General features: G+C 37.7%; 1 protein-coding gene across 1 annotated transcript; it reads right to left on the bottom strand.

Annotated features, from left to right (window-relative positions):
- Window positions 1-6,518: 6,518 nt before the first annotated feature.
- On the bottom strand, window positions 6,519-11,232 carry LOC139736513 (programmed cell death protein 6-like). Its single transcript, XM_071647266.1, has 5 exons — window positions 11,127-11,232; window positions 9,252-9,313; window positions 8,303-8,506; window positions 7,244-7,353; window positions 6,519-6,658 (listed from the first exon to the last, which is right to left on the bottom strand). Exons 1-5 carry the CDS (start codon window positions 11,168-11,170, stop codon window positions 6,557-6,559), a joined length of 522 nt encoding a protein of 173 aa, XP_071503367.1. The 5' UTR covers window positions 11,171-11,232; the 3' UTR covers window positions 6,519-6,556.
- Between the last annotated feature and the right edge of the window lie 4,202 nt (window positions 11,233-15,434).

The following is a 15,434-nucleotide window of genomic DNA, read 5'->3' as shown; positions in this document are numbered from 1 at the left end:
GGGTTGTGATAGGGTTTAAGGTTTAGTTTGATGCGAGGATTAGGGTTAGGGTTATGTTTGTGGGTAGAACTATGTTAGGCTTTATTAAAAGTGTGGAAATATTTTATGGGAACAATTGTCATGGAACCGAGTTGAACACTGCCCTCTTTTCACACAGTCTTCATCAATGCATCCAACAATACAGTCATACGGACGATGAGGGTGGACTGTCTAGCTAATGATATATATTTTTATTGATGGGATAATTACTAATACTAGGCTTGCATCTTACACAGTGATACATATCACAGAAATACATGAACACTGTATTTAAATGGCGGTAAAATTTAGTGGTTATGTACAGAGAAGTGATAACCTGGGTCGCTGAAAGACAAAGTGTGACGACATCAGAAAACGGGGTGTGAAGTGAAACTGAACATAAGTTATCCTATGTAACATACCATTGGAACAACACCTAAATGAGGACCTCCTTATGTTAGAGATGCTGTCAGCAAACAGACACCCATCAATTGCATTGTAGTAATCCACCCTTAAAATGGATGCTTTGAGAGAAAGTATTGCTGTGCATTATTACTGGTCATTAAAAAAACAAAACATCCAAGAGTAACTTGAAATAACAACTGAGCTGATAGCTGCTCCCTTGCATAGTTACATGTACCTTGAACTGGTGACTACTGTATAACCAGATATGAAGAGTTTGTTCGCAAAAACCAGTAAGTCCATATTTGCCAAATGGAGATATTTGCGATTAAAGGTCAAGAAAAACAAAGAGAATAATAAGAAAATTTTGCTTCTTTTGACCATAACTTCAAAAATGTACCTTTATATGTAGTGACCAATATATCATTTAAAAGGTATTATTTTGTACTTTATGACAGTGACCGTACTTCAAAATCTTCAAAAATAGATTTATCGGTTTTTGCGAACAAACTCTTCATATTTTCGTGGCATGAATTTTTTTTTTTTGTGAGTTGGCACTGCAATTTAATGCGTATAGACAAGAACCTTCACATACATTTTAATTTCACAAATCTTGGCTCTCACAAAATTTAAATGCACACAAACCATTTCTGGTTTCATAGCAGTTACAAGTACCTTGACCCGGTGACTATCAGGGGATTCTTGTATTTTATAAACACTTATGCTATTAAAGATATGTGCATCTTGAGGAATTGAGGGGAAACCTTCAAGGTAGTTAGGATTTAGGAGGGATGAGGGCTCCTGGCACAAAAATAGAATGATATATGGTCCCATTGTTCTAACATTTACTACATGTATTATGCTGTACATAGTTTTTTGTTTTCCCCAAGGTATGCTTTCACATAAAATACTCGTACAACTGTAATAAGAAAGTGCTTTCATTTCTCTCTGCCAGCACAATTGGTACAGAGATAGAATCAAGCATTTCTTTGAATATTATATGTACATGGTATGAAAAAAAAAAACACAAACCCAAAACATGAGTACACATTGGACGCCTTATAGTAGAGGGCAATAGCTACCTTATATGCACTCGTGTACAATTTACAAGAATCTTCATGAATATCTAATGAATATACTGATGCCTCATGAATTGGGATTTCCATCACTTTTCTTTTGTTATATTGAAATTTTGTTACAACCAAACAAGCAACAATAAAAAGATATAGACCTGAAAATGTTAAGGTCTTGATTTTTACTTCATTGTAACCGGAATTTTGTTATAACAGTGTTCGTTATTATGGGAGTGCACTGTACCCATGATCAATATCATCATTATTTATCTTATCCTTTTTTTAATTTGGGACTTTGGAGAAGGATTTCAATTTTTTTATCAATATCACTAATACACCTGCACGAGGATGCACAAGAGTGGTAACTTTATGATGAGGGCGTACTGGTAACTGTGCAGTCACAGGCAAGCATCAGTGATTTCTTGGCTTTGATTGGCTGAGGAATAGTGTTGCTATGGTAGTTACAATCGATTACAGTGTTACCATCACCAGTAACTGTAAATTTGCCAGACTTTGCTGAAACTAGGCACCAGGCTCATTTTCCTATATCCAAATATCCATCTGAAAACAAAAAGCCAAACACTCAACAAAACAAAACAAAAACATAACTGGAATCTACTGAGCAAATGAAAGCAAAAATCACATCAGCTCGTCTTCACATTGATTTTCAGACATCTAAAGCAAACCATTTCATCGGTCAGGAAAAATGAAAGAAGAGGCCAAATGATTGTAAGAATTTGTCAGATGCATGCAGACCTCATTTTCATGGTAGTCAAAGAAAGGCATTCCTTTCAGATGATGATGGTGATGATGATGATGCAAGTGACAAGATATGATGTGGGATGAAGTGCACATACACCTATACATTGTAGTTCATCTTGAATAAACTGCATGCAACTAAACCATCCTGTATATTCTAATAGTGTATTCGATGTTAATCGAGCCCAAAAGACACTATCAAGTAAATGTCCCTAACCCCCCTCAAAAAAATAACAAAAATCCTGCAATATCAATAAAGCAAACACACACGTGCATTCATTGTAAGTCAATGATGGCATTCCAGAGACTTGCATGAATAAACAGGCAAAAGACATTGGAGTGGATGCTCCTTTTCTTCCCCTTTTGCTACAAAATTTAATGGGAGATAAAGATCAAAGTACTGTACCAATATCATACGACATTCTCATGACATTACTGGCTGGAATTGAACTCTGGAGTTGCTCGGCCGTACAGTTGCTGAGCCTATAATCTCATGTAAACCTTGTGGATGCTCAAACTCTGCCTCGGAAGAAGTCCGAACTGCATATTAGATGTTTGATTTATTTGCAAGTAAAACCTCATGAAACTTCATGTCAAATGTAAACATGTACTTACATACATCAGTGGCAAGTAATCAGGAAGAACCACTAGTCTGTATGCAATAAACCTAACCAGAGAACTAACTGAGGTACACAAATGATCTGTGTTCTTAATTCCTAACTGATTGGAGAACTGACTGTATTTCGGTGAACTACTTGTGTAAGAGATGCTCCAGCTCCTGCCATTTATCAACAGTAATTTGGATGGGAAAACTTTTTGCAAAACCCCCTCATGCTTCGTCCTTACCAAGAGCACATTTTGCTGCAAAAAACTTCACAGATTAATCATTTATACATGATTATTCATACAATCTTGGCATAAGGAAAATGTGGTTGGTTGTTTTTATAATACATGTGTATGAGATGAAGCTCAGGTTTGCCTATTACGTGATGAATACACTTCACTTGTTCTACGATGTTGCAGTAATTTTGGCATCACAACATTGATAAATCTGAAATGTAAATTGCACAAATTTTATAAACCGTAATTAAGTGCACTTTTGAAAGAAATAATTTCCACACCAGCCTTCTTGGAACTTACAATTCCTTATATTTTTTTAAATGCAAATGATGCAAAATTGTCTTCAAAACCTTTACTACTCTGCTTCATACAAACATCACTGGAAAAAAAAAACAATCAGTTTCTCAACATACGGACTAAAAAACCCATTGCATATTCACTAGGTAGTGATGAATATATCTAACACTCTGCAGCTCATAGGCAAAAATCATTTGGAACGAGATGACATTTACAGAGATTCAGTTGGTCTATGTTTCATTTATAGTCTTCTGACTTCTGATGCAGGTGCGAGTGAATACGGTTTACTGCCTAAAAGACAATTGAGGTCTTTGGGTCAGGGTTATCAACATGAAAAACATAAATCACCATGCAATCACCGTCAATATTCTGTGAACAACATTGTCACACTGCATTCTCTACTCGTCATGATTCCTAGTTAACAAATCAGATGGTGACGTGATTGTTTGATGAAAGTGAAGATGAAAAAGAAAGACATAACAAACTTTCTGAGCATGAAACACTCAAAACTTGACAGTCATGAAGAATCATTGGAAAGTTTGAGTGAAAAGTTTACCTCATATAGGCATAATGGCTAGTAGTCACTGGCGAAAAAAAAAAGCCTTAAGTTTACAGTAGTCATATAAAATTACAAAATAGAAATTGAAATTGATATATAGAAATGTTTTGTCACAATTACCATACAGGATATAAAAATTGGTATTATTTAGCAGAAATATATAAGTTTGTAGTCGCAACCATGGTACTTTATCATTGGTAAACAAGAAAAGCTGTCAACACTTTCATATGTGTAATAAACAAATGATTTTAAATTTGCCAATTTTTTGGACATTGCAATTGCTAACCACAAACAGACTGGCTTTGATCTACAATAGTTCTGTAGATTAGTAACATGTATAAGAGTTAATCTGAGATGTCATTTCATCACCTCTTGTGACTATATGTGTCATCCTGAATACGTAACTACAGTGGTGGATCCCGGGAGGACTGCACCGGGTGTGTGCACCCTCCCCCTTTATTTTTTTGTAAAAACAAAAGAAAAAGAAAGAAAAACTAGAAATGTCGCTATGGCGACTGGTATGCCTCCGCCATAATGCATGGTTTCTCCTAATAGGTCTATAGCATGTGTAGACAATGTGTGATTACATGTTCACAAAATTGGCAAAATATTAAAATGACAAGTTTGTCACAAATGTGTTGAATGTTCACCTTCCTTGACCTAGATTTAATTGGATGAATAGGAGAGCATGTATTTGAAGATTTAAGAACTTTAACTTGACATTGATCCATTCATAAGTTTATGCACTGAGGAATTTTCAAGGTATGGAGAAAAAGTGCAATTTCTGTATTGAATAGTAAATTGTTCCCATTTTCATCTGGCCTTTGACCCTAAAATTCATATCAAGATAATCACTGTCAGGCAAAACATGCATAAATATGTAGTAAGTTTCAAGATAACTTGAACCATTTCGTAGATATGGAGGAAACAGTTACCGGTAGTTCAGCACTTTCACTTGATCTTTGACCTTTTGACCTTTGAGGCAAGAAGAAAAAAAAGAAAAAAAATTAACAGAGAATCTCTATTGGGTTATACATGCATACACCAAGTGTATGATAATCCTGCTGGCATTGCATAAATATGAGTGAAATAGTAAAATTTTGAAGCGTTGCCCTTGACCTTTGACCCTATGAACCCTAAATTCTCTAGATAATCACTGCCAGTCAGTACATGTATATATACTATGTTCCATGAAGATATCTTGAACAATTTCTAAGGTAAAGAGAAAAAAGTGCAATTTTAATATTTTTACTTGACCTTTTGACCTCTGACCTTTGACCTCATGACCCCAAACTTTCACCAGAGAATTTTAATTGGGTGATACATGTGTACACTAAGTTTCAAGAAAATGTCTTTAGACAATGCATAGATATGGAGGAAATAGTGAAATTTTACGTATCTGACCTTGACCTTTTGACCTTTAACCTTGAGCATGTGCACCCAAAAGTTGATAGGCACAACTTCACCCCCTCATACACATACATGCCAAGTTTCATTAGGATACCTCAAAAGGTTTTTTAGTTACACTTGCCACAAAATTCATTACAGACGGACGGAAGGACGGACGGACCACCCGAAAACATAATGCCTCCCGCACCACTTCGTGGCAGAGGCATAAAAATGGGGAGGGGTGCGTGCGCCCCCTTTAATTTTGTAAAGGCACCCCCTCTTTACAGAATTCCTGGATCCGCCCCTGAACGACAATGCACTAGTATTCTTGAAAGAATGGATGCAGTTAATACCGTTTTTATTAGGAATAAAAATAAGTGAATTTTAAGATATAACAAACTGCCCTATAACATTTAGTTACTCAACATCCTAAACACGATCATTATAATTTTATGGCAAATACAGGACACAATGACTGCTAATTAGAATTATACTCATCAGAGTGGGCCAGCCGTGCAAAACTCTGTAGTTCCATCAAACATGCTGCAATATGATGACAGAGTCCTATTAAAATGAATGGTGACTAGGTCATATTCAAATTCATAAGAAACTGGGTCCTGGCTGGCGCCAGCCGATACATGTACTCACAATGACTTTGTTCTCTGTTGCTATTATGTGACCAATAACTAAGAGCATGATAACTACAACAATACTTTCAGCATATAATACAATATATATATTTACAGAGGTATATAAGCATATTTTGACAGACAGAAATAGATGTGTCCCAGGCATATCAAGTCTAGAGTATACACATACACCAGAATTATATATACAGTATTGATGCATCCATATAAATGCTATACTTTAGGAGGCCACAGGCAATAAAGTGTCATACATGATCATGCATGATGGAAATTGAGTGTGCTTGCATGCATGATTTCTTGCTTTTAAAATGCAAAAACAAAAACAAAAACAAAAACAAAACAAAACAAAAAAACATTGACAAGACCAGTCATACACACTTAATTATGAACTATGATCATGATTAGAGACATAAACTAACAAACGATGCTATCCTGTATTGTGCCTATTCCAGCACTGAAATCAAATTTGCATACGGTATAAAAGGGCTGAGAAAGACGGCTACATCATAAAGAATGCAAAAGAAAAGAAAAGAAAAAAGTACTGCTAATCTACATTATAAAGTCTTTGGAATCTACTTTGTCATGGTGAACACGAGAGTGAGAAATTGCTCGTAGTTGATGGTGATCCAGCCGTTTCTGTTTGTGTCGTAGCGTTGAAATGAATTGGTTAAACCCTGGGAGAGGAAAATCAGACAAAAATTGACATATAGCATGGGGACAGATCTCATGGATACTTTGGTTCAGTTCAATCCTACAACTGAGATTATACATGTAGTATCACTAGATATTTTTCTCTAGATTTTACCCCCTAACGAAAAAAAAAAAAACATATGTAACTAAATTTTGCTCAGTGTAACTCAAGGTATGTTGTGAGTACATCCCCAAGACACTGAAAGGCTTTGACTTGAAACTTCACATAATACCATGACAAATCTGCTTTTGACAATGCTATAAAGTTTCAGGACTTGTTTTTTTTTTTTTTTTAATACTTGCCCCATTCCCCTATATCGAACAATCATTTTGCAACTCCCATTTCACTGCATTTCTAAACTACTATTCTCTTCTGGGCACAACACAGTTCTTTGTGAAATCTACACTCTGCACAGAATGAAATTTCATGACTTGGGGAGTTTCAAAAGGAGAGAAATTACTTCTGCTATGGCAGAATGCCGCTATATCCATTGATGCAAGGCCAACACATCATTTAGGCAACGATGCTACCCACATTAAAAATTCTCTTACGTTTGAACACAACTAACCTGGATGACGCAACAGCATTGGATGAAGTCATCAAAGGCAATGGCACCTTTCCCGCCGCGGTCAAACTTGCGCAGCAGGACATCATAAAGCCTGTCGGACAGCCTGTAGCCTACATAGACGACAGAATCAAAAGGTGTGCCATCACTGACATGTTCGATTCAAGCATCAGTCGTAGTTGTCAAAAATGTTTTGGAGAGTTCTCGACACTAGATGCATACTTTTATTGTTCTGTGACTGCAAACAAGTTTCCAAATGGTTCGATCCATTGCTGCGGTATACAACAGTTCACCAAAATTATAATATCCAAACAATCAAAAAATTGAAAGACAGGCTTACCCAAATAAATGTGCAGATTGAATCACAGCAGCAATGAAAGCAGATTTCATCTGTAAAACTTTGAGAAAAATTGGACGATCCATTCAAAAGTTATGAATTTTTTAAAGTTTCAGTGTCACTATCACTGGATGAGGAGACTACAACAGTTTGTGACATCACTGTAGAATGATGTAAAGAAAATTAAAATTCCATAATTGTTTTTCTTTTAAATAAAAGTACACATGTATACATACACAGTACTGAACAATATGTCATGCAGTATGGCTTATATCTCAAATAACACCAAACAAACAAACAAACAGTGCATCATATAAAACAGTAACAAAGCTTCTTTGAAGTTCACTGCATTCTGCCTTATATCCATGGGGTCTATCAAAATGTACAGCCTTTCATAAACCACAAGAATGTGCTTCTCCAAATGGAGGATCTTGGCAAATGGCACATGGAAATGTTCACCACATTTGTGATTAGAAACCAATCACAAAACTTCATATGAGCACATGTTTCCTTCATAAAAGCTTCTTCTCCTACATTTGTATAGGCAAGTAGTAAGTGAACACCCCTTCATTGGTGGCATTTCTCATGACAGTTCATACAAAATTTTTCAGAAGGTAACTATGAGCTGGATCAATATGCTTTTGGTATACCATATGCCACATATGAATGTGCCCCTTTCTGATGGAAATAACAGAATGAGTGCAGGCCTCTAGGCGGAGTCATACCAAATGTTGTGAGTGCTAGTTTTAGTTCATTTTTGTCAATCGATCCTGAGTTATCCCTGTCGTAGCTCCTGAAGGTGGACTGCCAGTCTGTCACATATTTCCACAGCGCTCCAAACTCCTGGAAGGTGATGGTGCCAGAGTTGTCGCGGTCAAACATGGTGATCATGAGTCGTACTGTCTCTGGATTGAATGGGGTCCATGTTCCTGCGTGATAATATGATAATCCTATCATTAACTTTGAGAATAAAGAGGAATCCCTTTTTTGTTTCTTGTAGTTGATAAGTTGAAACTGTAGACAAGAGATGAATTTGGGTTCAAGCAACACATAAGAGATGAATTCTGGATTTTTTGCAATACTGTTTGGAAAGTATCACCTATTCAAACTTCTGGTGACTAATGCTTCCTGAAATGATTTCATGTAGAAGTAACTGGAAATTCCAAAACCACCATTACAGCTGCAACTCAAATGGTTCTAGTAGGTATGCACACTGTGTGTTGTCCAAACCACATCAAAATTAAGGTGATCATGAGTCATACTGTCTCTGGATTGAATGGGGTCAGTGTTCCCGCGTGATAATATGATAATCCTATCGTTGACTTTAAGAATAAAGAGGAATCCCTTTCTTTTTGTTGTTTCTTGCAGTTGATAAGTTGAAACTGTAGACAAGAGATGAATTTGGGTTCAAGCAATACATACAAATTGTAAGAGATGAATTCTGTTATTCTTTGCAATACTGTTTGGAAGGTATTACCTATTCAAACTTCTGGTGACTAATGCTTTCTGAAATTATTTCATGTAGAAGTAACTGGAAATTCCAAAACCACCAATACAGCTGCAACTCAATGGTTCTAGTAGGAATGCACACTGTGCGCTGTCCAAACCACATCATAATTACAAATAGGAGGTTCTGACACTGATCAGTTGTATGACAGTGCATCTGTTACTTACCATTTGACAGGGCTTGCTGCAGCTCAGTTGATGAAATGTGGCCACTTTTGTCTTTATCAACCCTGAACAGACAGAATATAGACAAACTGGTATCACTGAGTGTTTCTGTTTTCTTCTATTAATCCAATCATGGCACACACTACTACAGGGGTATTTTCTGATTAAAGTTAGCCATCTCATATTGTTTGCTCTATGAACTGCATTTCTCAAGCAAATTTCTCATTTCATCTTGCCATAAATCATTTGTATATTTGTACATTGTTTTTAGCTGCGAATTCCTTGACACATAAATGATAAATTCATATATGTCACATATCATTTTAGATGGCAAACTTCAGGTTAAGATTGCACAGACAATGTGCATTATGATCACATAGTAAGAGTTAGTTGTTTGAGCAACATATACATGTAAGTTGTCATCGACATCTGTGCTTTTACAAAATAATAACCAACTGGTTAAAATTTACATACATCTAATACATACATGACTGGAAAAGCATTTCCTGTGATTTTGGAGGGATTTAGGCATAGCGCCTGTGGACTTCAACTGTTCGAGATATTTACATGACAGTACAGTACAGAAGTGCAGGGTTTATAATATACAGCCACGTAAATTATTTGTGAAAAAAAAAAAAGATGCTGTTGTTGTATGATGCTATCCAATGCAATGATGAATAAATCACACTTTCCCATGACTCGGTGGAGTGCTGACCACTGACATTAGTGACAGTACCCACACCAGCGACTCCAACAAACACGTATACAGTGAGTCTACTACTCATCGACCACCTATTTTTAGATTGACCGCCCTCGCCCAATGGCTTTTTCGTGTGCAAAATAAAAAATATGAGCCGGACGGGGTGCAATACGCTGGAACATTTGAACAAGAACACAAATCAAGAAAAATTAGGGGGATACAGGTAAATAACCTGAGGAAACAGGGGGGAAAAGAAAATTGAAGAAAATCCTCATTAGTCATACACGTAATTTTAATACTGTTGAAACATCGATCTATTTGCCCATTCACTGGATTTGTATGCTTTTCAATGGGAAAACGGGAGGTCGATTAAAATGATGAGCTGGTGCTGGTGCTGGTGCAACGGTGTATAGTGAAAATGTCACTTGTGTTTGTTGCCGAGAACTCCACACGTACGGTACGAGTCTACAATCTGAGCCTGGTCACTGGGATATGAATCTGCGGTATTTTCTGCCTCGAGTGGAATGAAAGAAAAGGTGAAACTGAAGATACAACACAAGGTATTTAGACTTCTAATCAAAAAGTGGTCGATAAGTAGTGGGCCCAACTATACCGAGTCGGTTAACAGCGCCCCGCCTGGCCCCGCGCCGGGGTTATAGTGACAGGATTTGATTCCCACTGCATTGTGCATGATCTGATGATTCAAAATAAAGAGCATCACGCATCGTGCACATACTTGACCTTGTTATAGATCTAGGCCTAAACTTACAGTCACCAGCGTACCGGTACCACTAACCTACCACTAGTCACCACCAACCACATACCATTACTCAATTTGATTAGTTCTAGGCCTTAATTGTTTATTTTGATATCACACATACACCACAACAACCTATCCCAGTCCAGCTGTGTTGTAGCTGCTTACTTCGTCAAGACTCAAGACGACTTGTTCATTGCTATGTTGTTATCACTATCAAATCAGTGAGTAAACCACCACACTGGCGACAATGCTCGCACCACAGCGAACTCAACACATGGGACTGCGACTAGTTACAAGTTCACTGTTTCACGCTTATCACGCCCAACTCCGGCTCCGCTAATTGGCTGACTGTAACACACTCAGTTTGATGGTCACAAACCACAGTCACAGAGAATTAAGCTAGAACAATATTCCTTACCTTTGAAAAATACCCCAAAGGAAATTCTGGTCCGGAGCAGCCATAACTTTCCTGTCACGTCACTTTCCGTTTCGTAGAGACGTCACGCAAATTGAAGTGCAGCTTGTTCGTGTGGTTTGCATTTGGGTGGGCTGGCCGTGAGTAGTAATGCATGCGCGCGCCACTGCTGATTCTTTTCACTGAAGAGTTCTGTGATCCTACCTGCCGGCGAGCTTGCATGCTGCGCTCGCTGGCGGCGCTGCGAGCGGCGCCGGGCGTTGACGCACGGTGCCGGTGACGACGCGTCGTCCGTCTAGCTCGTCATTATGCCATGAAACCCATTCATTCCCAAAGGTATCTTTTTTCTCTTTTCAAAGCGATGTTATTTTTTCAACAACTTTCACATTTGCACCTTTTCGTAGGCTATCATATTTTTAGGGAAATGATTTGAGAGGAAACGTATTACACCTTGTACTAATCTAGTCCTTTTATTTCTGAGGCTGGTCCGTTCTTAATATTTTGTTTAGCTTTGTTTTTGTTTTATTTTTTTGTTTTTTGTTTTAATTCGGCCCATCCTATAATACTGTAGGCTCCTACTTGGAAAATGTCATCATAACCAATAACCATGAGTGACGTAATTATTTCTCAAATAGTAGGCTATATAACGGAAAGTCAAACGGGCCAGCATTCTGAAATAGTTGCAAATAATTATGATAGGCCTATGATGTTCTTCAATTAAATGTTTTTGTTTGTTTGTTTGCTTTTGCTTTTTGAAGGAGCCACATGTCACAAAAGCTTTGACTTGTTTGATACATCATCAGGAAGGCTATTCCATAGAGTATGGGGCATGTCGTTTACCAGAGTCAATGATGGGCCCTACTATACTAAGGAATAAAAGAACTCATTGGCTGCAATAATGACTCTTGGCTGTATGACTCATGGATCCTTAAGTCGAACTCGTTGGTCGTATATATATATGATTCGTGAATGGCAAATTGATTTTCCTGGGATTACCCTAGTTTGCAGGCACAAACCCTTGTTGGTCGTAAAGGAGTCTGCGCCAAGACTACTATATGCACCACTTCAGCACTGTCCCATAGGCCCTGTGTTGTAGCTTCTCCCAAAAAGGCTGCAGTGCAGTGGTGCATGTATTAGTCTTGGCATATGCAGACTCCTAATACGACCAACAAGGGTTTGTGCCTGCAAACTAGGATTACCCAGTGATGGGTATATCCGTAGGCGATGCTGAGTAAAAGTATGTGGAAAAGAATATTATAGGTTTCAAGTGAAGATTGACCGAGGATGGTGTTCTGTACTTATTGGCGGTCATTTCAAATAATAATAATAATAAGGTCTTATTTACCCAGGGTAGCCTCTTCAGTGTTGCCACTGCTCTACCAGAGGGCCCTGCTATCATTATTACCCTAGCGTTGCCAGGTACCCATTTATACACCTGGGTCGAGAGGGACATTGTGGGTAAAAACATCTTGTCCAAGGACGTTTATTAAGCACTGAGCGGGATTCGATCTCGCGGTCCTCCTTTCGGGAGTCGTGAGTCTTATCCACTATGCCACAGCGCCCCACAAAAGTCATCTTTTTCTATTCTGTATAATAAAACTATCAGTCATATTTTTGTTTCCATAAGTGTCAGATTCTCAGCTCTTATAGAAAGGATGTAATTATGATATCAACCTTGTCAATACACGTGAAAACATTATTTCTTAAAGAAACCTATACACTTTGTTGTGATATCTTCGCACAGATTTCCATGGTCGCGGCCATTTGGAAATATTTATCATTTTGACTGATTTTATCGACGAATTCGTTCGACTGAAATGTATAAGCCTTAGAATTTTCATACACATTTCAGTATAAGGTGGATTACACAAATTTGTTGCTTTTCACCTTTGAATTGGTTCCATCTCTCGAATCACTTGCACTATACTAGCTATAGAGCATACTTTTTTTTTACCGCTAATGAAGAAAAAAAAAATGTATTAAATTTCAGATTTGGGCGGGCATTTTTTTTTTGTTCTCATGTTCTCAAGATTCTTCACATCAGGATGCAAAAGTTGATTCATATTTGAATCCAGCACCCTGGAAGTAGAGTAAAACCATGTATTTTTCTTTTTCGGCTTTTCATCATAATTATGGAAATGCACACCGATGGATTTTAGATTTTGGCTACAAATTTTGGCAATCCTTTTGGCCACCATTTTGAATATCTCAAAATCCCAAAGGATGTGTAAGAGTTGCATCATCAAGATTTAGATTCAGCACCCTTGAAATAGAGTAACCATCAACAAATTTCGCGCGGAGGATAAAACGTGGCTAGGCTCAAAATCTAATTTGGTACGGGCAGCATACAAGTACTGTTGTGTCAATTCTTGACAGACAGTCCAAATGGTATGTACGCTCTCTGTTGCCCATGGCTGACTATACGTCTTGAGTGACGTCATGCATTTGCCAAATAGATAGTACTTGATGGATAATGAGATTGTCGGCTCGAATGTTGGTTGGGAGGATGAGAGGAACTCTTCCTCTTTCCACTGATACATTATTATGCTGAAAATGTCATGCATGACAGAGCACATGAACAATTACTTTAAAGACAACAATGACAAATAAAGTTGGTGTGTTATCGTGAAGGAACAATGTCTCACCATGGAGCTATTATACTAACGCTGTTAGTAGCTCCATGGTCTCACTGAATGGATGAAATCTATCTTTTTTTTACAGACTGAGATCCTTACTGCCCTACTTTGGCAAAATGAAGCAAGTGACAAAAGTGGCATTTCTCGTAAAAGAGCAAAAATGTGTCTGTCATTTACACTGACGTCAATGGACTATATGTCTTATCTAATATATCTCTTAGTAGGATACTTAGTGTTTCTGCATGAAATTTGTCCTGGAAGAAGAGCTCATTTTGTGAATTATGAAAACATCAATAACTCAAATTTGGATGGTATGTCACTTGCTTCCTTTTGCCAAAGTATCGCAGCTTATAGTTGCCTAAGATGGTTATATGATTTAATTATACATAAAATGTATATATTATGCAACATGAGATCATTGCGAAAAAAAAAGGTTATTGTGTTGACTGCGCTGTGCGCATGCTCACAGCTTGAATCCAATTCCAAGGGGCGGGCTCAGATCAACTTGACGCTATTATATCGACAAGCCGTGCAACCTTTCTGCGTGTTATGCATGTTCTTTAAATTTTCGTGTACAAAGGTAACGCAGAGATATGTTAATGAGATAAATGATAATGATCTGTAAATGATAATTATCAATGTCATGGCTGTGTTACATTGTCTGTCTGTCACGTGATTCATAATCTATGAACATATAATTTTGATGATAACAATGACAAGATGTTACCAATACTACAATATTGGTCATTGACAAGTGACCAAAGTGGCTACTCGAGTCTCGCTGGTTACAGTGATGATATTGTCTCTGCGATGTCTCTGCGATGTCTCCGCGACGTCCCCGCGAAGTCTCCGCTACGTCTCCTCGACGTCTCCTTATAATGTCGACATAGGATTTTTATACAGCAAATGCCGGGTCACACCGGGCATTCGCTGTAGACTCAACATGTTTGATTTTTTTTCGTAGATTTTTTGTTTCAGTCTCCAGCTGGTCTCGCAGACATCTCCGCAATCTTGCTGACCCATGACGACCCAACGGTGACGATGTGAAGACGCGACGGAGACGTTAGATGCCAGTCCTCGAGTGAGAATACTTGATTTGGCCTACATGAGGCGCTCTTGGGAAGCTGATTATCATCGATGCAAAAATTGAATTTGAAATTTATGGGATTTATGGAATTGTTGATAACGGAAATGATTTTAAGTTGAAAAAGATAGATGAGCAAGCAAGATGTTGAGTGGTTTGAATAACCTCTCTGTTGATAGAGCAAGTGCGTTATGCTTGGAAAATATTCCCCCATAACTCTTTTTGAAGTCAATTGCTGAATAATATCTTAAAACCGCTGACATAATTATATATCAGTCAATATGTTGTCCAACTCTACGGATACTATATTTACATAAATGTCTTGCTTATCGAGTGAGCACTAATCATGCAGGCTTTAGGCCAAACAATAATTTCACCATTGAAAATTGTTTTAATTACCACCAAGACTGGCTTGATGGAAAAAGGTAACTTGGTTGGGATGGTAACCTTGGATTTAAAGTTTAAGGCATTTGATATCATGGTAGACCATGGTACAATGTATCCTCAAGAAACTGCGTTTAAATATGGTATATATTAATGGTAGGTGATGCTGTTGAATGGTTCCGACTTCCGAAGCTATCTTATTGATCG

The sequence above is a fragment of the Diadema antillarum genome, unplaced genomic scaffold, assembly GCF_040938485.1.
Source record: "Diadema antillarum isolate AM-2024a unplaced genomic scaffold, OU_Dant_1.0 scf00000028, whole genome shotgun sequence".
NCBI lineage: Eukaryota > Metazoa > Echinodermata > Echinoidea > Diadematoida > Diadematidae > Diadema > Diadema antillarum.
This window is presented reverse-complemented; position numbering and strand designations above follow the sequence as displayed.

What these genes read in the sequence shown, in the direction of transcription:
- LOC139736513 (XM_071647266.1), bottom strand. Translation starts at nt 11,170, where the DNA reads ATGGCTGCTCCGGACCAGAATTTCCTTTGGGGTATTTTTCAAAG. An exon ending in ACTAGCACTCACAACATTTG is followed by an intron (nt 7,354 to 8,302) that starts GTATGACTCCGC and finishes TCGTCTATGTAG; the next exon opens with GCTACAGGCTGTCCGACAGG. An exon ending in AATGCTGTTGCGTCATCCAG is followed by an intron (nt 6,659 to 7,243) that starts GTTAGTTGTGTT and finishes TTCCTCTCCCAG; the next exon opens with GGTTTAACCAATTCATTTCA.